Consider the following 27,342-nt stretch of genomic DNA (forward strand, 5'->3'; position numbering starts at 1 on the left):
TATCAGGCAACCATGACTATGAAACCCTAAAGCTGAAGACATTGGCAGCGGAGAGGTAAGAATGTTCACCTTTGAACACACATTAAAAGTTGAGTCACTTTGTAATATTTATACTCCAGAGCTGTACTCACTATTCTGCTGGTGGAGTCACTGTGTACATACATTACTTATCCTGTACTGATCCTGAGTTACATCCTGTATTATACTCCAGAGCTGCACTCACTATTCTGCTGGTGGAGTCACTGTGTACATACATTACATTACTTATCCTGTACTGATCCTGAGTTACATCCTGTATTATACTCCAGAGCTGCACTCACTATTCTGCTGGTGGAGTCACTGTGTACATACATTACATTACTTATCCTGTACTGATCCTGAGTTACATCCTGTATTATACTCCAGAGCTGCACTCACTATTCTGCTGGTGGAGTCACTGTGTACATACATTACTTATCCTGTACTGATCCTGAGTTACATCCTGTATTATACTCCAGAGCTGCACTCACTATTCTGCTGGTGGAGTCACTGTGTACATACATTACATTACTTATCCTGTACTGATCCTGAGTTACATCCTGTATTATACTCCAGAGCTGCACTCACTATTCTGCTGGTGGAGTCACTGTGTACATACATTACATTACTTATCCTGTACTGATCCTGAGTTACATCCTGTATTATACTCCAGAGCTACACTCACTATTCTGCTGGTGGAGTCACTGTGTACATTACATTACTCATCTTGTACTGATCCTGAGTTACATCCTGTATTATACTCCAGAGCTGCACTCACTATTCTGCTGGTGGAGTCACTGTGTACATACATTACATTACTTATCCTGTACTGAACCTGAGTTACAGCCTGTATTATACTCCAGAGCTGCACTCACTATTCTGCTGGTGGAGTCACTGTGTACATACATTACATTACTTATCCTGTACTGATCCTGAGTTATATCCTGTATTATACTCCAGAGCTGCACTCACTATTCTGCTGGTGGAGTCACTGTGTACATACATTACTTATCCTGTACTGATCCTGAGTTACATCCTGTATTATACTCCAGAGCTGCACTCACTATTCTGCTGGTGGAGTCACTGTGTACATACATTACATTACTTATCCTGTACTGATCCTGAGTTACATCCTGTATTATACTCCAGAGCTGCACTCACTATTCTGCTGGTGGAGTCACTGTGTGCATACATTACATTACTTATCCTGTACTGATCCTGAGTTACATCCTGTATTATCCAGAGCTGCACTCACTATTCTGCTGGTGGAGTCACTGTGTACCTACATTACATTACTTATCCTGTACTGATCCTGCGTTGTATCCTGTATTACACTCCAGAGCTGCACTCACTATTCTGCTGGTGGAGTCACTGTGTACATACATTACTTATCCTGTACTGATCCAGAGTTATAGCCTGTATTACACTCCAGAGCTGCACTCACTATACTACTAGTTGTTACTGGCAACAGTCCGCTATCTTCCATAAGACACATAACTAACAGATGTGCTCCTATAATGTGGGGGTGTTAGTTATTCTTACATTCTATTACTGCACAGTGTCTGGTGTAAAGAGGAGACTTTCCCAGAATGCAAGTCACCAGAGCAAGCTCTGTGCAGACACTGAACAAGCAAGGGATGCTGGTAGATTTCAGCTCTGAAGATTGCAAATTTGGGACTGGAGCTCTGCACTATAATACAGGCTGTAACTTAAGAGTGTTGCGAAGCTCCTGCAGATGATGGGACAGCACAAGGAAGAAAAGAGGGGGGAGGGGCTGTTTCTGAAATGCGTGTCACTTCATAGTCCTATATCTGGTCTTGTGGGAGACGTTTCAATGCTGACCTCCCGCACCCTCCTCATCTCAATAATAATAATGGACTCTCTATTTTCAGGAGTGAGAGTGAGTCCTCGGAGTGTCTTCACGTACCTAGACCAGAACATCTTGACAAACCAAGAAAATCCAGACTCCAATCCAGAATGTGTCACGTCATGTAACCCCTCCGCCCTTCATTACCGCGACTGTAAACAGAAGACGTTAACCTTTAGCATTTTGCCGCCAAAAAGTAAAAACCCCAGCAAAAGGACTACAAATGGCCGCCATGTCCAAATGGTACCCACGTATCAATCAGATCGGTAGAGACTCTTTATCACATTTGCATATACGGTATATTTTTATAAATCCCTAATCACCGTTTCACAGTTGAGCCTGTCAGGCGGCCATTTTGTCTTCACCACAGCCTCAGTATGAACCGTCCTACCTCAGTCACACAATGGCTGACATGGCCGGGGCCCCGGGGAGTATACTGGGCCGGTCTAGGAGCCACCATCGGGATTGACTTTGGCCGATCAATAACCCTTGTAAACAATTCTATGCCTCCTGTATATATATTTATAGCACCAATATAATGTATTTTTATTATTTGTTGAATTGTATTGTCTCTTCAAACACAAACCCATTTTCACATCATCTTCTGACTTGTCACAGTGACCGGAGATATTATCAATAGAGCACCATGGCTGTCACTAATATAGGAGGACTGTGGCTGTCACTGTTATGGGGGCACTGTGGCTGCCATTATTATGGGGGTACTGTGGCTGTCACTGTTATGGGGGCACTGTGGCTGCCATTATTATGGGGGCACTGTGGCTGTCACTGTTATGGGGCACTTTGGCTGTCAGTTATGGGGCCACTATGGCTGTTACATATATTAGGGCACTGTTTCGATCATGGTTAAGGGGGCACTATGGCTGTTTTTATGTTGAAGCTGTGGTTGGGGCACTGGACAGGAATTATAGGATTATATATGGACGGGGCGTATTTAGGAATATTTGCCATCCATCCTACATCTACTTTCTCCCTGAAGTCATTTCTGCCAGTTGTCAGCTATTTATGAGATGCAATAAAGCTTTTGTTTTTCAAAATGTCTGCAGCCATATAATGTATAGGACAGGTCTGTCAGTCACGGCTACTTATAGTGATCAGAACAGAAAATCATAGCAAGATCAATTACCTTAATCCCCTCCCCAAATCCAGTGAAATCGAGGCCCCGAGCCGTCGTCCCTTCCGTCCCCCGAGCCCTCGTCCCATCCGTCCCCCGAGCCCTCGTCCCATCCGTCCCCCGAGCCCTCGTCCCTTCCGTCCCCCGAGCCCTCGTCCCTTCCGTCCCCCGAGCCCTCGTCCCTTCCGTCCCCCGAGCCCTCGTCCCTTCCGTCCCCCGAGCCCTCGTCCCTTCCGTCCCCCGAGCCCTCGTCCCATCCGTCCCCCGAGCCCTCGTCCCATCCGTCCCCCGAGCCCTCGTCCCATCCGTCCCCCGAGCCCTCGTCCCATCCGTCCCCCGAGCCCTCGTCCCATCCGTCCCCCGAGCCCTCGTCCCATCCGTCCCCCGAGCCCTCGTCCCATCCGTCCCCCGAGCCCTCGTCCCTTCCGTCCCCCGAGCCCTCGTCCCTTCCGTCCCCCGAGCCCTCGTCCCTTCCGTCCCCCGAGCCCTCGTCCCTTCCGTCCCCCGAGCCCTCGTCCCATCCGTCCCCCGAGCCCTCGTCCCATCCGTCCCCCGAGCCCTCGTCCCATCCGTCCCCCGAGCCCTCGTCCCAGCCGTCCCCCGAGCCCTCGTCCCAGCCGTCCCCCGAGCCCTCGTCCCAGCCGTCCCCCATCTGTGAAATAAATATATCAATTACAGCAGATACAGTTCTGGGAAGCTTTCAGCCATTTTACTATTGCCTGCTGCATGATTGGAGGACGGCCGCCCCGTCTGATTGGTCTATTTAGAAGATGAGAGTGATTTCCTGACCCGCAGAAAGGAGCATTAATTTGTAAAACAAGTAGAAAATCGCCCTGCCATTAATACGGGCACAAAATTGAAAAGATGGTTCCTGGCTGGAGAGGCAATTTCCGTGGAGAGGATTCACTATGTGCTGTTATTGTTGATTGCCGGTTTTTATTTCAATCAGAGTCACAGGGCCGCGTTCTCGATATTTAGGAAGGTGAAGAAAATCACGGACGAAATTCATGGCGGAGACGAAAGAAAACAAGTTCTCTAGATTTCTTTTATGACTTCTCACCGGGGTGCACGGAGGTGGCCATTTTGTGAGCGAGTTGTCAATTTTGTTAGAAGGGTCCCCTGATAGCTGATCGCAACATGTTCTGCCGCTAGAAAGCCCAGCGATCAATGATCTGTGAGGGAACCTGGCAGCAAGTGTTCCATTTCCCTGCAGCGCCACCACTGGGAAAATGAAGTATTATACAATGTTCAATCATGTTTGGTCCTCCAGCACCACTCTGCTCCGGCTATTAGGGTCCTGAACAAGGGACTGTCCTGAATTACCTCAGAATTCTCTATAATCGGGTGTATGAAAATGTAAGTAAAATAAAAACACTACCGTGTATGTGAATATGAAGTCGCTCCGCGCCAATCAGGATGCCACATCGCCCCCGCAGCCGGTGTTTATATCAGACAGGCGATATATGGGTATTTTATTTATTTTTTACAGCAGAGTCCATAGCAACCGTGCAAGACCAGTTGCTATAGGCAACATCAAATTTTTTTTTTTTTTTTTTTTTTTAAACCAACTTTATTAAATACACCCAATAATATTTCGTAATATTTCCAGGACGTCATGAATAATAGTCACGTGACTGTAATGGCAATCTTTTCCTAGAACTTTATTGGTATTGTTATAATTGTGGTTTATAACTTGACGGGATCCGTTTCCGCCCGATGTAAATACCCAATATTACCGCGTTTACATGTAATACTTTTATGCGATTGTATCTAAAAACAAATGTATATTAAAAAAAATTATATCTTTTGCATTATATATATATTTTTGCTTCTTCATTTAGAGTTCAGTGTAATCCGTTCTCAATCATGGCGGTTATGGATTCCCAGAAGGCCGGATTCTAGGAGGCGAAGCGCGCCGGTGAGGAGGAGGCTGAATTTACCGCGTTCAAGCCTTCCGGAGGTCTGCGGCGGGAGTGTTTCCTAACGTATAGATCTCCGATCGAAGCCTTTCATGGCATACATTGCCCGTAGGCTCCCATATATGATGCGGTATACGTTTTTGCGGGTTGCCTCTGTATAGGATGGCATAGTATACTACCTTATTCCATACGAAAAAGATATACCGCCTCGCCGTATGCCAAAAGAACACCTGTTTACTATACGTCAGGTAAATGAGGCCCTGAGGATGCGTTTAGCGCGTACACCAAACGTAGACGAAAAACATTAAAGACATTGGGGGAAATAGTAACGATAATAACAATATATTACTTAAAGGTAGGAAAAAAAATATTGGAATTGTTCTTAAATAATGTCATATTCTTAATAAAAGTAGAATAATTAAAATTATATTATTATTATTATCATTATTATAAATACCAATGATAATTAGGAATTGCTGGTTGTGCCTGACGGTGACTACCACGACCCTCTGGCGCTGTTATGTAAAAGCGCTGCACGCATGCGCAAAGGGTACTTTATGGGGTCCACTGCGCCTGCGCTATACACAAACCCGGAAGAAGCTGTCGCAGCACCTGAAGGGGCGTGGCTTGTGTCGCATGTACGGAATCCGGGCACTATTCGGCCTCGGCCTCCTGGTTGGGGGTTCTCGCCTGGGTGTGAGGGCGGATACTTGCCTGCGGACGGTGGGAGACGGAAAAGCTCAGTACAGGCAATACCGAGCCGGGGCAGTAATGGAGGGGGGGCTCAAGTACCTCAGGTGAGGGGGGGAAGGTTTTTTTTGTATATGCTCTATACTGCCCCCAATGACCGTTCCCGGTGCTACATTCTAAGTGATCGGACCGCTGGAGAGGTTGTCCATAGCAACCAATCGCATTCCAGCTTTCATTTCAATAGTGCATGATAGAAGATAAAAGACGTGATGTGATTGGTTGTCGTCAGTAACGCTTTCAGCTTCTTTTCTGCTCTAGGTTTTAACATGGCGCCACAGTGGTTTCCAGTGAATATGCAAATTTTACTAATTTATAGAATTAATTAATAATTAGTTCATGATTTTTCTTCCCATGTGTGATGGGCCCTGTGGACAAGCTGTACATCTACAATGTTTTATTTATATTACACACCCTATAGAATTTAAAGGGGTATTCTGACAAAGATCTGTCATAAATGTCAAATATTGTGGGACCAGCAGCCAGAACCCCCCATTTATACCGACAATAAACTGGTCCCTGTTTTCTGTGGAGTGTTACCTTTGAAATTAATGGGTGTTCCAGTAACCTATGAGCACCAGTGGCGTAACTACCGCTGTCGCAGCCATAGCGGCTGCTACGGAGCTTGTGCAACCCGCCCGTTCCTCCTGTATCGCAATTCTTGGCCAAAGCATTGCCGATTCCCTGGCCGGGGATTCTGCTGCAGGAGGTGCCACTGACATCACTGCCCTTATATGGACGTTGAAGTCAGGGCTTTCTCTATGAGCGGAATTCCTGGCCAGGGCGCGAGCAACGCTTTGGCAGGGGATTCCTGCGCTCCAGGAGTAGCCCATGACTTCACTGTCCGTATAAGGGCAGTGACGTCAGGGGCACCTGCTGCAGTGGAATCCCTGGCCAGAGTATTGCCAACAACTAGCGGGGATTCTGCTCATAGAGGGAGCCACAATGGCGCTATCTATAGGGGAGTATGTGCCGCTATCTACAGGTGGGGGGCTGTATGGCGCTATCTATAGGGGAGTATGTGCCGCTATCTACGGGTGGGGGGCTGTATGGCGCTATCTACAGGTGGGGGGCTGTATGGCGCTATCTACAGGTGGGGGGCTGTATGGCGCTATCTATAGGGGAGTATGTGCCGCTATCTACAGGTGGGGGGCTGTATGGCGCTATCTACAGGTGGGGGGCTGTATGGCGCTATCTACAGGTGGGGGGCTGTATGGCGCTATCTATAGGGGAGTATGTGCCGCTATCTACAGGTGGGGGGGCTGTGTGGCGCTATCTACAGGTGGGGGGGGGCTGTGTGCCGCTATCTACAGGTGGGGGGGGCTGTGTGCTGCTATCTACAGGTGGGGGGGCTGTGTGGCGCTATCTACAGGTGGTGGGGGGGCTGTGTGGCGCTATCTACAGGTGGGGGGGGGCTGTGTGGCGCTATCTACAGGTGGGGGGGGGCTGTGTGGCGCTATCTACAGGTGGTGGGGGGGCTGTGTGGCGCTATCTACAGGTGGTGGGGGGGCTGTGTGGCGCTATCTACAGGTGGGGGGGGGCTGTGTGTCGCTATCTACAGGTGGGGGGGCTGTGTGTCGCTATCTACAGGTGGGGGGGGCTGTGTGTCGCTATCTACAGGTGGGGGGGGCTGTGTGTCGCTATGTACAGGTGGGGGGCTGTGTGGCGCTATCTACAGGAGGGGGTGCTGTGTGGCGCTATCTACAGGTGGGGGGGCTGTGTGGCGCTATCTACAGGGGGGCTGTGTGGCGCTATCTACAGGGGGGGCTGTGTGGCGCTATCTACAGGTGGGGGGGCTGTGGCGCTATCTACAGGTGGGAGGGCTGTGTGGCGCTATCTACAGGTGGGGGGGGCTGTGTGGCGCTATCTACAGGTGGGAGGGCTGTGTGGCGCTATCTACAGGGGGGGGGCTGTGTGTCGCTATCTACAGGTGGGGGGGCTGTGTGTCGCTATCTACAGGTGGGGGGGGCTGTGTGTCGCTATCTACAGGTGGGGGGGGCTGTGTGTCGCTATGTACAGGTGGGGGGCTGTGTGGCGCTATCTACAGGTGGGGGGGCTGTGTGGCGCTATCTACAGGGGGGCTGTGTGGCGCTATCTACAGGGGGGGCTGTGTGGCGCTATCTACAGGTGGGGGGGCTGTGGCGCTATCTACAGGTGGGAGGGCTGTGTGGCGCTATCTACAGGTGGGGGGGGCTGTGTGGCGCTATCTACAGGTGGGAGGGCTGTGTGGCGCTATCTACAGGTGGGAGGGCTGTGTGGCGCTATCTACAGGTGGGAGGGCTGTGTGGCGCTATCTACAGGTGGGAGGGCTGTGTGGCGCTATCTACAGGTGGGAGGGCTGTGTGGCGCTATCTACAGGTGGGGGGGCTGTGTGGCGCTATCTACAGGTGGGAGGGCTGTGTGGCGCTATCTACAGGGAGGGGGCTGTGTGGTACTATCTACGTGGAGATGGGGCGTTTAAGTGGGGGCTGTATGGCACTATCTACATAGGGGGCTGTATGTGGCACCTAGGGAAGGGGATGGGGGTCCCAATCTTACCTAGTTACGCCCCTGATGAGCACCCATAGGTTTCCATTAGACTCCTTGATATCATGGTCACCATTCCCGGGCATGGCCGACTACCAGGCTCTTTCCGATGTCACTCGCTTTTCTTAAAGTGACACCGACACAGAGCGAGGTGGGAAAAAAAAAGTCTTTCTGCAGCCACCACTAGGGGGAGCCTGCTGCATGCAGTTATAATGCTCCCATTGAATGCGGTGAGCTCCCCCTAGTGGTGGCTGCAACATTCAGAATTCTATCATTATACAGAGGATTTGGCGTTGTGAAATTGATCAGCGCAGGATTTTGGATCTTATTATTACTGAACATCATGATCCCGGGTAACGCGGTTCTCCCATGTACCAGTCAGGCGGAGGCGCAGGCGGTGGACGAGGAGCTCTTTAATGAGTACAAGTTCAGCGTGGATCAGTTGATGGAGTTGGCGGGACTGAGCTGTGCCACCGCCATTGCCAAGGTAGGTCCTGTATGCCAAACATTGAGCAAGGGGGGGGGGGGTCATTTATCACTTCAATCTGAACCGCCCTGTCAGCAGTCTGTCTGCAGAGCATGGGGGAGGGGAAAGAGAACTGTCCCCAGGTGCTCATGGGATATGTAGTTTATGTGGCAGCAAAGTCGCGATGTCACTGGTTTAATTGGGTTCTGCCACTTTCTAATATCTTGTGTGTTTCAATTCTGCACGGTGTTCAAGATCTCTGCTGACTGTCAGTGAAAGGGAACAACCTGTGCAAACCTAATACCTCTCACAGCTGAAGGTTTGTTACAATTGTATCCACATTTCTCTTCTGAGGTGAATGGTTTCCCCTACAGGGGAGAAGCGGCATTACACAGCGCCCCGTGAATATCAGTGGGCTCTTTACAGCGTGTCTCTCGATTGCCGCCTATTTAGAGGGTGTTCATTAACCCGGTCCGCTATTTGGGGCATTACATCCCTGAACCCCGATAACTGCTGACTATGTCCTGTATCCTTCTCCTGTCGCTTGTATTGCAGGCTTATCCGGTGAGCTCCTTCACCTCCACTCTGCCCACCGTGCTGATTATTTGTGGCCCCGGGAACAACGGCGGTGATGGACTGGTGTGCGCCAGGCACCTGAAGCTCTTTGTAAGTCTTTTTGCCTTGGATGATGACTTCCCCTTTAAGTGACATTTTAGGCCTCGTTCATACAGTGCAGATGTGATGCAGTTTTTGCATAAAATGTTTTTTAAGCCCAAACCATGATTAGATCCCGGAGAGGAGACCCATTAGGCCTTCCTTTATATATTTCTTTGTGTTTTTTTTTTTTGCTTAAGATATACATGCAAAATTTGCATCAAATCTGCGCTGTGCGAACAAGGTTTTATACTTGCCGCATAGGACAATCTTCTACGGTTTGGACCTAACGATTGGTGGGTTCCCCTGACATCCCCTGGTGTTGACTACCATCAATTACCTTGTAAATATTGTATCATATTGAAGATTTTTTTTTTTTTTTTTTTCTCCCTCATTTAAATAATTTTTTTACAATTTTTATAAATATTTTATTTGCCAAAAATTGTTTAGCATTTCTAGTTTTATATAAATGAAGCTTAATCCTTGCACATTGAAAAGTTCTACAAGTTTATAATAGACTGTTTCTCATAGGCACCATTTTTAATATCTCTGCTTACTGTCAGTGAACGAGAAGTCTTGAGGCTTAAAAACCCTGTACAGACCTAAAACTTCTCTAAGATGAGGGTTTGTTACAATTGTATCTAGTCTTGACGAACACATCAGCAGCGCAAATCTCTCTCCTCTGCTGCTAGTTTGTTACAATGTGTCAGTGCAGGTAAAATGTATCTGTCTGGAGTTCAGGCTGTTTTACATTACACAGGCCGGTCTAGACTGGATACAATTGTAACAACTGTGAGACGTATTCGATTTGTAGCCTCGGTGTGTAAACAAGAATGTTCCCATTCACTGACAGCAAGCAGAAATCTTGAAATCAGTGAGAAATTCATGCGCAAAGTCTTTTAAAAAGTTTCAGAATCTTATTATACAACGATGAAACTCGCTTCACACAAGACGGGACGTGCCCTGTTTTTTTTTTTTCGCTAGTAAATCGCCATTTTCATTCTCCGTTTTCTAGACGAGCGCGATGTTTGACTTCACCTCGCCCTGTAGCAAGGAAAATAATGGCTTGCGTCATGAGGGGGTGTGAGTCATTAGTGACCCCCTTCTGCTGCGGAGAATAACTATCACTCCCACCGGCCACTTTCACATGCAAATGTATGAAGTTTCGGTGAAAGTTTGCGCTGGTGTCTGACTCCGTTTTCCCGGCAGCGCTGCTGCTTTTCAAGGACACGACGCATTAAGAGAGTCGGAAAATAACAGAGCGCGGGGAGAAAGTATATACCAGGATAAATATTGAGTGCTGCGTCTACTTAAAAGGCCACTTGACCGAAAATACAACTTGTTCCCGGCTTGTTAAATGCGACCCCTGGCCCCCGTTCACTAATGTTCTGTATGCGGAAGAGAACGGGGGAGGCAGGAGTGGGTGTAATGTGGGTGTAACGTCCCCAGTATGTCCTAATAATCCTAATCTAGAATCTATTCTCCTCTGGACGTCACTTCTGATGCAGTTTGGTACGAGATGTTACTAAGGATCGATACACAGTTTCAGAAAAAAGTAAGTGAACCCTTCGGAATGACCCGGATTTCTGCATTGATTACTGTGGTCTGATCGTTCTCGGTCGCAATTATAGACAAATACAATGTAACGAAACCCATAACACACAGACAGTCGGACTGTTCATGTCTCAAACGTCCACAGTGAAGAGAAAAAGTAAGTGAACCCTTGAATGTAATAACCTGTAGGACCTCCCCTTTCTTGAGAAGAACGGATTTGTTAGTAACCAGGCTTGGTGTGCCTTTGTTTAATGGGCAAAGCACCTGTGAAACCCACACTTCCAATCTCCTCTCCTTAATTGAAATAACTTTTGCCAAATAGCTCTTGGAGATGTCATTACCACAGAGTTTCACTTACTTTTTCTCCCTGCACTGTGGATGTTTACTCGATGTGTTCAAAAAGACATGAACAGTACGACTATTTGTGTGTTTATAGGTTCAGTATGATTGTGTATAATTGTGACTTAGAACAATCAGACCACATTTTATTAATAATCAATGCAGAAATCCAGGTAATTCCAAAGGGTTTACTTACTTTTTCTTGCAAGTCTAAGTTTGGTAATGTATGTACACAGTGAATCCACCAGCAGAATAGTGAGTGTAGCTCTGGAGTATAATACAGGATGTAACTCCGGATCCGTATAGGATAAGTAATGTATGTACACAGTGACTCCACCAGCAGAATAGTGAGTGCAGCTCTGGAGTATAATACAGGATGTAACTCCGGATCCGTACAGGATAAGTAATGTATGTACACAGTGACTCCACCAGCAGAATAGTGAGTGCAGCTCTGGAGTATAATACAGGATGTAACTCAGGATCAGTACAGGATAAGTAATGTATGTACACAGTGACTCCACCAGCAGAATAGTGAGCGCACCTCTGGAGTATAATACAGGATGTAACTCAGGATCAGTACAGGATAAGTAATGTAATGTATGTACACAGTGACTCCACCAGCAGAATAGTGAGTGCAGGCTCTGGAGTATAATACAGGATGTAACTCAGGAGCAGTACAGGATAAGTAATGTAATGTAATGTATGTACACAGTGACTCCACCAGCAGAATAGTGAGTGCAGCTCTGGAGTATAATACAGGATGTAACTCAGGATCAGTACAGGATAAGTAATGTAATGTATGTACACAGTGACTCCACCAGCAGAATAGTGAGTGCAGGCTCTGGAGTATATTACAGGATGTAACCCAGGCTCAGTACAGGATAAGTAATGTAATGTATGTACACAGTGACTCCACCAGCAGAATAGTGAGTGCAGCTCTGGAGTATAATACAGGCTGTAACTCAGGATCAGTACAGGATAAGTAATGTAATGTAATGTATGTACACAGTGACTCCACCAGCAGAATAGTGAGTGCAGCTCTGGAGTATAATACAGGATGTAACTCTGGATCAGTACAGGATAAGTAATGTAATGTATGTACACAGTGACTCCACCAGCAGAATAGTGAGTGCAGGCTCTGGAGTATATTACAGGATGTAACCCAGGCTCAGTACAGGATAAGTAATGTAATGTATGTACACAGTGACTCCACCAGCAGAATAGTGAGTGCAGCTCTGGAGTATAATACAGGTGTAACTCAGGATCAGTACAGGATAAGTAATGTAATGTATGTACACAGTGACTTCACCAGCAGAATAGTAAGTGCAGCTCTGGAGTATAATACATGATATAACTCAGGATCAGTACAGGATAAGTAATGTAATGTATGTACACAGTGACTCCACCAGCAGAATAGTGAGTGCAGCTCTGGAGTATAATACAGGATGTAACTCCGGATCAGTACAGGATAAGTAATGTAATGTATGTACACAGTGACTCCACCAGCAGAATAGTGAGTGCAGCTCTGGAGTATAATACAGGGTATAACTCTGGATCAGTATTAGATAAGTTATCCACAAATCTCCAGTCTCCTAGTAATATCAGGGAATGAAATGTACAGACAGACCTTTCATAACATGTCCATGGATCTTCATTTTACCAGTTATGTCATGTACATGGTACCGGTGACCACTTTCTCCCTCAATGTAGTGTAGTCAGTGTGATAGTCACCAATGTCATCTCCTTATCTGGCAGCAGGGGGAGGAAGATGACAGCTATGTCACTTGATAGCGTTCAGATTTGCCATGTCTCTCATTGCCTTTGTAGTGATCATTTCTCTTCTTTCTCCCCAGGGCTATGAACCAGCCGTACATTACCCCAAGCGTCCAAACAAGACCCTGTTTGAGAATTTAACCACACAGTGCCAAAAAATGGACATCCCCTTTTTGGCTGAGTTTCCGCAAGAGGTACCATCTTGTTTACATTCAATGTATTACCTGTTTTATGTGAAGGGATCGCACCGCCACATAATGGACCGCCTACTGGGAGGAGCTTGCTCTTGTGCTCTTTGTCGCCCCCTAATACACCTAGAATGAGAAGTGGGGAAAGGAAGGTGACATCTGCATTTTGTCATGCTGGTTGTGATCACTCTTTCCCTGTGGGAAGTCCTGATGTGGGACTCAAGAAAAAAAAAAACCTTAAAGCTATATTCACACATTATGCTGACTGTATCTCTATAATCCTTTACAATTCGCTTTCGTTTCTTTTTAGGCAGTCAGCGTCTGTGTTTTATCTTATTACTTGTGTTACGTACCAGCCCGAAACGCTGTCATGTCTTCTACTTCCAGGCCGAGGTCATCGATGGAGCTTATAACTTGGTCATCGATGCTATTTTCGGCTTCAGCTTCAAGGGTGCCGTGCGAGAACCCTTTGGCAGCATCCTGAATACTTTGAAACGGATTACCATACCCATAGCCAGTGTGGACATCCCATCAGGTAAGGTTGTCACCCAGCTTTCCCAGATCCCTGAATGGCAATATTCAGACTTTAGAAAGGTTCGGCCCCAGTTTTGCAATGATTATAAAAACCGACATGACATCAGATTGTATCCTCCAGCCAATCGGTTTTCATACAATTTGATTGCACCCCTCGAAATGGCTCTGTAGCTGAAAAGGCGGGGGAGGGTGGAGCAAGACCTCACTAAGCTCCGCCTCTTCTACAAGTCTACATTACATGATGGGTAAAAAGGCAGGAAATATTTCCTATCATATCTTGAGGACAGGACCCCCACAGACTGTTTAGTGCCCATCATTCATACGCTCCTTCTAGATAAAGTCCCGCAGGTCAATTTCATTGTATCCCTGCCCTGGTGGATCACAGCTAATATAACGTCAGTCCTTCCTACTGACCTGATAACATCGTCTTTTTTTTCACGTTTAGGGTGGGATGTGGAGAAAGGAAATCCAAATGGTCTGCAGCCAGACATGCTCATCTCCCTGACCGCTCCCAAACAGTCAGCCATTCACTTCTGCGGACGATACCACTACCTGGGCGGCCGCTTTGTCCCCGCGGCCTTACAGAAGAAGTACAACCTCCATCTTCCGGACTACCCAGATACAGAGTGTGTCCGCAGACTGCCCTGAAGACGCGGCAGAACGACAGCGCTTACAGGTAAAGATGGAGACCACTCGAGAGACACGGGTAGACGGAAGCAGCGGAGCGCCGAGCGTTTACCAAGCGGATGCCGCACTTCAATCTGAGGACTTAATTAGAACTGAACCTGAGACCCATGTAGAGAACCAATAAATGCCTAAAAATTACTTCAGAAGGTTGTGCTCAATCAGAGGAGTATACCAAATACAAGATCCCCTCCCCCAACTCCTAAAAAGTTGGAGGGATCAAACATTTTAAAATCCGACCCTTTTTTTCCCTATTAGATTTGACACCGGTCTCCATCTCCGAGACGCTTTTTTTTTTTTTTTTTTATTAGTAGTGACGTAACATATGGTGGAGTCAGGCCAACAGCTCTGTCACTTTTATTGCCAACTTAAAGGGGGCATCCGCGTATAACGCAATGCTTACAAGCTCCTTCATATAAAAAAAAAAAAAGCGCTCCGGTGTACTAATGTCCATGAGACGTCACTAGTGTGGCAGCTCTTGCAGTCATGTGACGTTAGTATGGTCACCGTGCCAAAATCATAACCACTCCAGAGTTGGAGGACCAGAACAGAGTTTCATTGGTAAGTATATACACAGTTTGGGGTTCTTTAATAGGGCGGAGCCTCAGCGAGTTTGTGAAAATTGCGTCTTGGACAACAGCTTTAGGGCTGTTAATAATGGAAGACTTGATTGTCACAGTATAAAAGGGGACGTATAAGAATTTATAAAGAGACTACGGCATTTATTTATTTATTTTTTTCCCCCAGAAAAGGCGCCACTCTTCTCCCTAGGCTGTGTCTGGTACTGCAGCTTCGCTCCATTTGCTTGTGTAATACCAAACATGCCCTCTGGACAGGAGTGGAGCCGTTTCTGGGAGGAAAAACCAAACACAGATGTGGAAATAAAACCACTCCAGCCAGCCGCTGTCCAGAGAACTCCAACTTGCCCACATTCACGTGAGTGGAGGCGAGTTATCGTTCTCTGGTCACTGCCTGACCTGGAGCGTCTGGCATTTATTTTTGCATACAGAGGGGCCACAGCCCCTTCGTTCTAGTGATCACGGGGGTCCTTGAGGTCGGAACCTCTACTGATCAGTAATCTATGGCATATCCTCGCTGGTGGTTTTCATACCTGCTTGGACTCGCGGACAGAGATTGACACAGCAATGTAATAGATCAGGCACTCACGTGTGTCGCGCAGCCATCAGGCACTAGAAACATTTTCACAAATATTTGTATACAATAGATGTATCTGTGAAAATGAATGTGCAGCGATCTCCCGATCCAGGACTGCGGCCTTCTTACAGGAGCGGTAGAGCCAATCACACTGACACACAGTAACGGAGTCACACAGTACAACTGCACTCTTATTATCACAGCGACATCACAAACAAGGTTGTCTAGGAGTTTACACCGCACCGCCAACCTAACGTTTCTTGGGCTCCGCAAGTTCCACAATGAATTATTTCCGCATCTTGTAAGTCTCAAGTATCAAAAAAAACTTCAGGAGGGCAAAAAAATGGCCTCATCACCCACAGCCAGAGATTCACAAACTGCACTGGGAACCGAGACCGGAGGCCCTGGGCATTCATATACAGAAAATCAAAAGGTCCATCTGTTTATGGACTGATCTAAAACCACGCACTCCCGACACTGGCGCAGAAACGCGACGGCGCGCGCACTAAGTCTTCCCTCACCAGCCGCGGTTCAGTCTTTTCTGTCCTTGTGTTTAGATTTCTTCTTCTTCTTCTTGGCTGTAGTGTCTTCCTCTTTCCTCTGTGATCTACTTTCTTCTGCACTTCGATCGTCTTCTTCTACTTTCCACTTATTTTTAGGTTTTTTTGACGGTTCTTCATCCTTCACCTCTTCGTGGTCTTCAGTTCTCTTTTTTTTCATCTTCTTGGACTTTCCCGCCTTCTCGTCCGTATCTCCATGGTCTTTGTCCTCCTGATGTCCGGGGTCTCCCTCCATCACGGACTCGTCGCTGTAGGTCTTCCCCTTTCTCTTCTTTGCCGGTCCGGTGGTTTCCTCTTCTACAGAATGGCTGTTTTTGTGGTGCGTCGGGACTTCCGTTTCTTCCACCGTCTCTACCTTGTCTAGACCTTTGCGCCTCCTCCTCTTCTTCTTCTTCTTCTTCTCCATCGGAGGAACATGTTCTTGGTCATGTCCATTGGGCGCATCTTCCACTAATTCTTCACAGTCCAACTTTTTTTTCTTCTTCTTCTTCAGTACTTTGCTATCACAGGGATTGTCCTGTTCCTCACCATTTCTTTCCCTCCGTTTCTTCTCTTTTTTCGTCTCCTCCTCGTTGAGCACTTCTCCCCCCGGTACTTCAGAAGTAGATTTGGATGGTTGCAGCTTTGTTTCCTTCTTGCCATACTTTTCCATAAAAGCTCTTTCCTGCTCTTCAATTCTTAAGAGTTTGGCGCTCATAGTCAGGCCGTGCCTCGCCCCTCTGTGGAAAGAGAAAGCCAAAAGTAAATAAAATAGAAAATTTTTAAAAGGGCTAAAAAAAAACAAAAAAACATTCCCAATTTTTTTTTTAATAGATATCCAAACTGACAAATCAAGCGTTTACTTAATGCATGGACTACATACGTTGATCTACTTAAGGTTGGATTCACGCGGCCATGTTCGGTCTGTGAGATACGGACCATTGGTCGGACACATTTCCCGGACCGAACCCAGTTCAGGGAGCCGGACTCCGTGAATTCCGGGGGAAAAAACGCAAATTGTGGTGCCGTTTTTCACCCGGAATATCCGCTGCGGAAAACGGCAGCACTTAGCCGCCCTGCTGGGGTGACGTTTCATCCCAGGAGACCGCTTGAGCCTCTGATTAGGTGCAGCGGTGGTCACCTGGGATGAAGCGTTATCCCAGGATGCCGGCCCTCTGACGTCATCCAGGCCGGCCTCCTGGCATCATCCAGGCCGGCCTCCTGGCATGATGTTTCATCCCATGTGACCGCCGCTACAACCTGTGATTGGCAGCCGGCCTGGAGGAGAAAAAAAAAAAAAAAAAGACTCCTGGGTAAGTATAAGATCTGATTTTTTTGCAGAGCTGCGTTTTATGCTGCGGAATCGATGTGAACCCACCGCAAAAAACGCAGCGACTATTTGCAACAAATAAGCAGCGTTTAGACAAATACAATTGACAAGCTGCGCAATAAAATTCTGCACCGCAGGTCAATTTCTGAGCATATTTTCCGCTCAGTATTTACGCAGCGCGTGGAGATTTGTTTTATCTCATCGTATATGCTGCGTATTCTCCGCAACAAATTCCATTGTGGAAAATCCGCAGTATTTACTCAATGTGTGAACGGACCCTAATGGTATGTTCACACACACAAGTACAGACGGCAGAATTTTTTACGGATAACTTACTTAGTTCACATTTCACAGCAATACCTGCTTGTTCAGTGTCTGCACAGCCTATTGTTTTGGTGCACAGTGTCTAGTATCAAGACTACATCACCCAGAATACAATACGACAGGGTGCACTACATTCAGGGATCTCCGGTAGGAGCATGGACGTCGCTGGCGGACGCTAAGCAGCAACCAAACTTTTTTTACTCTACTTAAACCAGTTTATATAAAAGTAGTAGCGGCTCCACCAGGAAGAATTTTATTAGTAAACATTGCGGCGGAAATGTCACTATGTCTGATGCGGATGAACCTACTTGTGAGCCGTCCGGCCGCCGCAGATCTTCAGGAGGTCCTCATCCGACAACCTGTTTAGAGGCAAACAATTTGCAGGTTAATACAGAAGAAAGAACATCACAGCAACGTCATTTTAGCATTTGGTGGAGGTCACAGATACTGAAGACCCCCCCCCCCCCGACCGCTCGTCCCCACCCATAGCTCCGTGAGACAGGAGCAAACGAGCGCCGATCAACAAGAGGTCTCATTGATCAGCACTCGCTGCACCGATCAAAATCGGCCGGTGTAATTGGGCCTTAAGACCCTATTGAGGAAGCAAATAACGGTTCAGACTATATGTAGAGGAGCCTTACTGATCCTTTTTGGCCTACCTACAACGCGGATCACGTGACTGACTGCAAATCAGGTGATCCCTCCCAGTACTGCAGATAGGCCAATAGGAGGAGAGGCTCACGGATAATGTTTAGGAAACCTAATTAGGACTTTAAGAGGTTGTTTCATGGATGCAACCACAACCAAGTCATTCTATAGATGCCTTAATTTCAAAAGTTGTTTCTGGGACAGGTCCCCTTAAATCTTAAAGGACAGGTCCCCTTAAATCTTAAAGGACCCCCCCCCCCCCCCCAATACCATTTGACCACATATTTATATTCAACAAGTGTTAAAAGGTGGACCATAATGTGTACACCAAAGTAATCCTGGCACCAGTGGTGGGTGGAAATTGGGCAGGATGTAGATTGTAGGAAAGAGAAGACAAATAATGGAACTGTACTTAACAATGAGTCCTGGAGCAGTACACACAAGCTGTAACCCACTCCTTCCAATCCCATGAGAAAAACCAATACGTATCACCACATACTTCGTGGCGGATGATAAATCAAGTTTTGAATCCTCGTCTTCACTGCTGTCTGAAGAAGACGACGACGACGACGACGACGACGACGACGACTCCACCACCACCGGCTTCTCCCCGCCTGATGTCAGCGTGGACGACTGCCAATACAATAGAAAAGTCAGGGATCCGGCGAAGCTGCTTAAAGGGAAACTCCACTTTTGCACATTTAGATGCATATACCATAAAGAGCACCTCTGCTGATACTTGGTTCGTTTGATCTGGAGTTACTCCATTTACATCCAAAGCAGCTTTGCTGGTTACATAGAAGACGCGGTCTGCCCAGTCTGGGGGTCTCTGGATCCAGATATACCCCCTAACGATGCAGTCAGCAGCTATACACAGTTTGATCTCCAAAAAAATGTTTGTGCAGTATAGTATAGAGAACATAGTGGAGTCTTGTCTAAACCTAGAGCTACGAATAAGTACTCCATTTACATCCAAAGCTGCATTCGAAAACACTTCTGGTTACATAGAGGAGGCGGTCTGCACAGTCTGGGGTCTCTGGATCCCCCTAATGATGCAATCAGCAGCTCCTAGATTTTAGCGCAGTATATTATACAGAACATAGTGGATATTACTTCGAGTCTCGTCTTAAAGGGACACTAAACCAAGAAATAACAATAAATCAAATTAGAAATCAAACACTTGCCTATTGGTCAGCGTGCAGGGGCTTCTTGAAAAAGTCTTGTAGAAATCTGCAGGGGCCTTTATCACTTTGGTTCACTCAGTGCGTCGGCTGGTGCGCCAAAAGGAGGAGGGACTTAACTAAATGGGTGGGGCTCGATTTTGCTTGGATTTAATTGCAGCCAGAGCAGTAGGGGGGGGGGGGGGAGGTACTAATAGCTAAAATCCCGCCCACTAAAAACATAAATCCCGCCCCTTTCTCCAAACCATGTTTAAAGAAACACTTTGGCGGGGTTTTTTTTTTCTGCCCCATTGAAAGTGAAAGGTAATGAGGTGTTTTGGCTTCCCATGCACTTTATTTTAAAGTTAGACGCTCCTTTCCAGGCCATCATTGGGCCTAAATCCTATAAGGACCGGAGGTCAGTCCCTCAATGCAAGTTTATCAGATTGACATCAAGGCTCTCATAGGCTTGCATTGAGAGTCTAAATTATGGTCCCTGCATGGACTCTAGGATTCGGGGGGGGGGGGGGGGGGTCAAAGTGGGAATCACATGACCCAACGGTGACCTGGAAAAAAAGTGGCTTTGAAGGGGATACACAGAACACACTGACACTGAACCCGTCAGTGCCGCTGACCTGATGGATTCAGCTCTCAGCGCTAGATACAGCTGCTCTATATACAGGATACAAAGCAGCTGTATCTCAAAAAGTACAAGTTATTTTTAATACAAACTAATTTGAAAGTTGCAGCGATCACACTGATCGACATGTTTTTAAAAGAAAAAAAAAAAAATTTCAGAGGTTTTGGCCTTTAAGCATTTTCCACAGAGACGAACCTTAATGAAGCGGCCGTAGAGCAGGTTACCGGTGAGCATTGCCTTCCGAGGCTTCTTATTGGACACGGTGGTGTCATCCCCTGAGCGCTTCTTCACCTGAACACCGTCCTGAAGACAAAACGATAAAGTTATTTGCTTTCTATTTAAAAAGGAATTCCAGCGGTGAGAGAACAGCGCCCCTATTGGTACCTCCCACAACTCCGCCCCCTACCGATGCCGCAGAGATCGACGTGCTGCTGTTAAACGAGACCACCGGATCTCATAAGAGCATGAATATCCGGCGGTGCGGAGCAACATCCTGAAATACTCTGTGATGTCAGTCATCTGTCGGGATGGGGTGTTGACCTGCAACCGTACCGCCTTGTCTGACTACTCATCCCTGCCAATCGAAAATTTCATCAGGAGATGCGGCTACCAGATTGTGACGGTGTCACTTTAAATACATCAGGGTGCTGCAGACATTCTAAAACTTTATTCACATAGAAAACGGGACAATCCCTTTAAGACTATAAGCGGGGGAGGGTCACAGCTCAGGTCGTACATTAGAAGATCTTCCGCTCACCTGATCCGGCTCCACGGAGATGCTGGAAGCGGTTTTATTAAATACGTGATCCCACCAATGGAAAGTGAACTGCTCTGCGGAGTTATGTCCCACCTGCAGGGCGAGAGTCATCAGCGAGTCCATATAACGCGCCATACAGAGATTGTCTTCAAGAAAAGGACGTTCCATATCCGACAACAAGTCTATCACATCACAAGTGTCAGGATGGCATTCTTATGGGGGCACTAAGGGAAAATTCTTACGGGGGCACCAGGGCATAATTTTTATGAGAACACAATGTATTAGGGCGCAATTCTTATGGGCCCCCAGGGTCAAGCAGCCATTCCCAAATGTAAGGAAGACCTTCTTATAGGACCCCACGTCACTTTGCCATTCTTATAGGACCTATCAGGGGGCACCGGTCACATAAAACCAAACCCCATAGAGCCATCCTTACGGTTCCCCAACGGTCAGGGCGGCATCCTTATGTAACTAGTGTAGCGATACCGTCCTTATGTGTCAGACAGACATTCTTATGGAGCACCAATCATGGTGTTGTTCTCCTTATGGGGGACCTGAAGCATCAGGAATCATATGCATCGTATATAGGAGCGCCGCTCACCCCGGACGTGCCACACTTTACTTTGACTTTAATCGCCTCCGATATCCCATCTTCACGTTTGCCGAGACCTTTTCCTGAAGAGAAGCAGAACTCGACAGGTAAAATACACCAAGATCTCCACACAACAGAGCGCAGGCGAAATGACCCCACGTACCCACCTCACCCATGGCAACACCTCATTGGATAACATTATACATTCAAATTCTGATAATCTGACGCGTCCCGGCGTTGGGATGATCGTGAATTCTACAACATTGAGTGCCGAACTAAATGATAATATATAGTAAGATTCCTTTAATCCAGCAACAATGCAACGGGACCTGAAGGTTCTGGATTATCAAATACTCTGGATCACCGGATACCAGACAAAATCAATTTCACTTTATATATATATATATGTAGCAGAGCTGAGTTTGATGATTACTCACAAGTAAAAGCACAGATAAGACATCATGATAACGTTGCGAGTGTCAACCAAATGACAAACTCCGCTCTACTACATCTGTACAATTTTTCCTCCGTAGTTACCTTCAGTCCAGCCGTGCCGCTGCATCTGTTGCTCTGCAAACTTCAAGCCCCCACTCCTGCGGTTTGACGGGGCGTCCATGCTGGATACAGAACTTTTACGTCACTGTAAAGAAGGAGACAAGTCCAGGATATATCATGTAGACCCGACCGCAGCGAGCCGAGAAGAGGGAACATCTGTAATATGTGACGTCATGTATGTCTAAGATAGGGCAACCTGTGGCACTACAACTCCCAGCATGCCCTGGCGCCTCTTGAGTATGCATCTATCCACCTGCCCCATAGACCTGCTGACGCCTTGCACTATGCGCTGGTCTATGGGGAGGGTCAGACCACTGCCTTCTCCTAGATTGGGAAGAAGCGGTCCACTTAGGTCTAATTTATTACCATGGTAACAGGAATAATCACAAGCACCGATCTGCTGTGTCTCCGATATGATATCTACACGGAAGGTGTCAGCAGGCAGGAGCAGTAATAATAATATATACACGGAAGGTGTCAGCAGGCAGGAGCAGTAATAATAATATATACACGGAAGGTGTCAGCAGGCAGGAGCAGTAATAATAATATATACACGGAAGGTGTCAGCAGGCAGGAGCAGTAATAATAATATATACACGGAAGGTGTCAGCAGGCAGGAGCAGTAATAATAATATATACACGGAAGGTGTCAGCAGGCAGGAGCAGTAATAATAATATATACACGGAAGGTGTCAGCAGGCAGGAGCAGTAATAATAATATATACACGGAAGGTGTCAGCAGGCAGGAGCAGTAATAATAATATATACACGGAAGGTGTCAGCAGGCAGGAGCAGTAATAATAATATATACACGGAAGGTGTCAGCAGGCAGGAGCAGTAATAATAATATATACACGGAAGGTGTCAGCAGGCAGGAGCAGTAATAATAATATATACACGGAAGGTGTCAGCAGGCAGGAGCAGTAATAATAATATATACACGGAAGGTGTCAGCAGGCAGGAGCAGTAATAATAATATATACACGGAAGGTGTCAGCAGGCAGGAGCAGTAATAATAATATATACACGGAAGGTGTCAGCAGGCAGGAGCAGTAATAATAATATATACACGGAAGGTGTCAGCAGGCAGGAGCAGTAATAATAATATATACACGGAAGGTGTCAGCAGGCAGGAGCAGTAATAATAATATATACACGGAAGGTGTCAGCAGGCAGGAGCAGTAATAATAATATATACACGGAAGGTGTCAGCAGGCAGGAGCAGTAATAATAATATATACACGGAAGGTGTCAGCAGGCAGGAGCAGTAATAATAATATATACACGGAAGGTGTCAGCAGGCAGGAGCAGTAATAATAATATATACACGGAAGGTGTCAGCAGGCAGGAGCAGTAATAATAATATATACACGGAAGGTGTCAGCAGGCAGGAGCAGTAATAATAATATATACACGGAAGGTGTCAGCAGGCAGGAGCAGTAATAATAATATATACACGGAAAGTGTCAGCAGGCAGGAGCAGTAATAATAATATATACACGGAAAGTGTCAGCAGGCATGAGCAGTAATAATAATAATAATATATACACGGAAGGTGTCAGCAGGCAGGAGCAGTAATAATAATATATACACGGAAGGTGTCAGCAGGCAGGAGCAGTAATAATAATATATACACGGAAGGTGTCAGCAGGCAGGAGCAGTAATAATAATATATACACGGAAGGTGTCAGCAGGCAGGAGCAGTAATAATAATATGCACATGGAAGGTGTCAGCAGGCAGGAGCAGTAATAATAATATATACACGGAAGGTGTCAGCAGGCAGGAGCAGTAATAATAATATATACACGGAAGGTGTCAGCAGGCAGGAGCAGTAATAATAATATGCACATGGAAGGTGTCAGCAGGCAGGAGCAGTAATAATATATACATGGAAGGTGTCAGCAGGCAGGAGCAGTAATAATAATATATACACGGAAGGTGTCAGCAGGCAGGAGCAGTAATAATAATATGCACATGGAAGGTGTCAGCAGGCAGGAGCAGTAATAATATATACATGGAAGGTGTCAGCAGGCAGGAGCAGTAATAATAATATATACACGGAAGGTGTCAGCAGGCAGGAGCAGTAATAATAATATATACACGGAAGGTGTCAGCAGGCAGGAGCAGTAATAATAATATGCACATGGAAGGTGTCAGCAGGCAGGAGCAGTAATAATAATATATACACGGAAGGTGTCAGCAGGCAGGAGCAGTAATAATAATATGCACATGGAAGGTGTCAGCAGGCAGGAGCAGTAATAATATATACATGGAAGGTGTCAGCAGGCAGGAGCAGTAATAATAATATATACACGGAAGGTGTCAGCAGGCAGGAGCAGTAATAATAATATGCACATGGAAGGTGTCAGCAGGCAGGAGCAGTAATAATATATACATGGAAGGTGTCAGCAGGCAGGAGCAGTAATAATAATATATACACGGAAGGTGTCAGCAGGCAGGAGCAGTAATAATAATATATACACGGAAGGTGTCAGCAGGCAGGAGCAGTAATAATAATATATACACGGAAGGTGTCAGCAGGCAGGAGCAGTAATAATAATATATACACGGAAGGTGTCAGCAGGCAGGAGCAGTAATAATAATATATACACGGAAGGTGTCAGCAGGCAGGAGCAGTAATAATAATATATACACGGAAGGTGTCAGCAGGCAGGAGCAGTAATAATAATATATACACGGAAGGTGTCAGCAGGCAGGAGCAGTAATAATAATATATACACGGAAGGTGTCAGCAGGCAGGAGCAGTAATAATAATATATACACGGAAGGTGTCAGCAGGCAGGAGCAGTAATAATAATATATACACGGAAGGTGTCAGCAGGCAGGAGCAGTAATAATAATATATACACGGAAGGTGTCAGCAGGCAGGAGCAGTAATAATAATATATACACGGAAGGTGTCAGCAGGCAGGAGCAGTAATAATAATATATACACGGAAGGTGTCAGCAGGCAGGAGCAGTAATAATAATATATACACGGAAAGTGTCAGCAGGCAGGAGCAGTAATAATAATATATACACGGAAAGTGTCAGCAGGCATGAGCAGTAATAATAATAATAATATACACACGGAAGGTGTCAGCAGGCAGGAGCAGTAATAATAATATATACACGGAAGGTGTCAGCAGGCAGGAGCAGTAATAATAATATGCACATGGAAGGTGTCAGCAGGCAGGAGCAGTAATAATAATATATACACGGAAGGTGTCAGCAGGCAGGAGCAGTAATAATAATATATACACGGAAGGTGTCAGCAGGCAGGAGCAGTAATAATAATATGCACATGGAAGGTGTCAGCAGGCAGGAGCAGTAATAATATATACATGGAAGGTGTCAGCAGGCAGGAGCAGTAATAATAATATATACACGGAAGGTGTCAGCAGGCAGGAGCAGTAATAATAATATGCACATGGAAGGTGTCAGCAGGCAGGAGCAGTAATAATATATACATGGAAGGTGTCAGCAGGCAGGAGCAGTAATAATAATATATACACGGAAGGTGTCAGCAGGCAGGAGCAGTAATAATAATATATACACGGAAGGTGTCAGCAGGCAGGAGCAGTAATAATAATATGCACATGGAAGGTGTCAGCAGGCAGGAGCAGTAATAATAATATATACACGGAAGGTGTCAGCAGGCAGGAGCAGTAATAATAATATGCACATGGAAGGTGTCAGCAGGCAGGAGCAGTAATAATATATACATGGAAGGTGTCAGCAGGCAGGAGCAGTAATAATAATATATACACGGAAGGTGTCAGCAGGCAGGAGCAGTAATAATAATATGCACATGGAAGGTGTCAGCAGGCAGGAGCAGTAATAATATATACATGGAAGGTGTCAGCAGGCAGGAGCAGTAATAATAATATATACACGGAAGGTGTCAGCAGGCAGGAGCAGTAATAATAATATATACACGGAAGGTGTCAGCAGGCAGGAGCAGTAATAATAATATGCACATGGAAGGTGTCAGCAGGCAGGAGCAGTAATAATATATACATGGAAGGTGTGAGCAGGCAGGAGCAGTAATAATAATATACACACGGGAGGTGTCAGCAGGCAGGAGCAGTAATAATAATATACACATGGAAGGTGTCAGCAGGCAGGAGCAGTAATAATAATGATCTTTACGTCACAGGATATATAATGTTACAGACCAGGCAGGGCACGTACCTCTCACCCGCAGTTCTCTATGTTCCGGTGCTGGAGAGCAGAGACACTGACAGTAAATAATAACCCCAAAATAATAGAGACCACCGGAACTATCAGCAGAGCAGCAGCGGCGTGGTGCGCTCCATGGGCGCCGCCATCTTCCCGGAAGTGACGTCACTCCTGTACAGCTCCCTCTCCAGTTGTAGATGTTCTGTGCTGGGGGGGGGTGTCACCTGCAGGATGTGAGCTGTAGATCAGTGTGTATCATGCCTGTCACTAGTCCCTTACAGAGAAGAGTAGTTACTGGGGCATCCCTTAGACAGCTACTGAAACTAGGACTTCAGGATAAAGCTAAACTAGGGGGCGCCATTGCTTTAATATTAAATCATAATATAAAGGGATTGTGAAATTGAATGAATGGAAAAACTGATCAGACTGATGATAACTTTATAGTGAAGTTCCCACTATAGATATTTATGGCATATTGATTGGAGGGAGGACATTTAGCGGTTTCCTTATCGCCCATAGACTGTAATGGGGACTGCCCGCATATATTAGTCCCGCCTCTGCCAAGAATAGGAGCTGGGCACCATCATCTCAGGACCTGTGGGGGCCCCAGTGGTCGGATTTTGATGGCATATCCAGTCCATATAGAAAAAATGTCCATAGAGGGTAAAACCTATGGCATTCTCGCTTCTGCTAGGCATTACTAGGCACATTTGCTGTATATAAGATTGGGGCAGCTGGGTGGTGACCGTAGAGGTGGCGACCGTAGAGGTGGTGACCGTACAGATGGCAATTTTGTTTTTTTTTGCCTAACTTTCCCCACCAAATGGTTAACTAAGATTTTTTTTCCACCATTTGGGCCGATGGTAAATTGTTGGAAGTCTTATGGGCCGGTTGTGGCCTCGTGGCTCATCGGAGGCTGTCACATCATCAGTACAGCGCTGCGCTCCTGGGTAATGGGGTAATTGGGCTCTGCGGGGAGTCTGACCTTTCCGGGGTCTCACATCTGGAGATTATTTGTGTCAGACCTATAGAAAACACACAAAGCCGTCCCATCATTA

At 46.4% G+C, this 27,342-nt stretch overlaps 3 protein-coding genes across 3 annotated transcripts in view; 2 read left to right on the forward strand and 1 right to left on the reverse strand.

Annotated features, from left to right (window-relative positions):
• LOC142665029 (uncharacterized) overlaps positions 1–2,911 on the forward strand; it is a 40,306-nt gene extending 37,395 nt beyond the window's left edge. The window contains exons 10-11 of the mRNA XM_075844564.1: positions 7–55; positions 1,911–2,911. Coding sequence (XP_075700679.1) covers positions 7–55; positions 1,911–2,013 — 152 coding nt within the window. The 3' untranslated portion in view covers positions 2,014–2,911. The remainder of the gene's footprint in view (positions 1–6; positions 56–1,910) is intronic.
• Positions 2,912–5,515: 2,604 nt separating this feature from the next.
• On the forward strand, positions 5,516–14,542 carry NAXE (NAD(P)HX epimerase). The gene is made up of 6 exons (XM_075843375.1): positions 5,516–5,733; positions 8,588–8,696; positions 9,231–9,341; positions 13,076–13,189; positions 13,571–13,718; positions 14,163–14,542. The coding sequence occupies exons 1-6, from the start codon at positions 5,573–5,575 to the stop codon at positions 14,363–14,365; spliced, it is 846 nt and encodes a 281-aa protein (XP_075699490.1). The 5' UTR covers positions 5,516–5,572; the 3' UTR covers positions 14,366–14,542.
• Positions 14,543–14,756: 214 nt separating this feature from the next.
• GPATCH4 (G-patch domain containing 4) lies at positions 14,757–26,466 on the reverse strand. Its single transcript, XM_075844725.1, has 8 exons — positions 26,297–26,466; positions 22,084–22,186; positions 21,556–21,629; positions 20,955–21,047; positions 20,393–20,500; positions 18,897–19,030; positions 18,058–18,108; positions 14,757–16,835 (listed from the first exon to the last, which is right to left on the reverse strand). Exons 2-8 carry the CDS (start codon positions 22,160–22,162, stop codon positions 16,088–16,090), a joined length of 1,287 nt encoding a protein of 428 aa, XP_075700840.1. The 5' UTR covers positions 22,163–22,186; positions 26,297–26,466; the 3' UTR covers positions 14,757–16,087.
• Between the last annotated feature and the right edge of the window lie 876 nt (positions 26,467–27,342).

The sequence above is a fragment of the Rhinoderma darwinii genome, chromosome 12 (genome assembly GCF_050947455.1).
Source record: "Rhinoderma darwinii isolate aRhiDar2 chromosome 12, aRhiDar2.hap1, whole genome shotgun sequence".
NCBI classification, from domain to species: domain Eukaryota; kingdom Metazoa; phylum Chordata; class Amphibia; order Anura; family Rhinodermatidae; genus Rhinoderma; species Rhinoderma darwinii.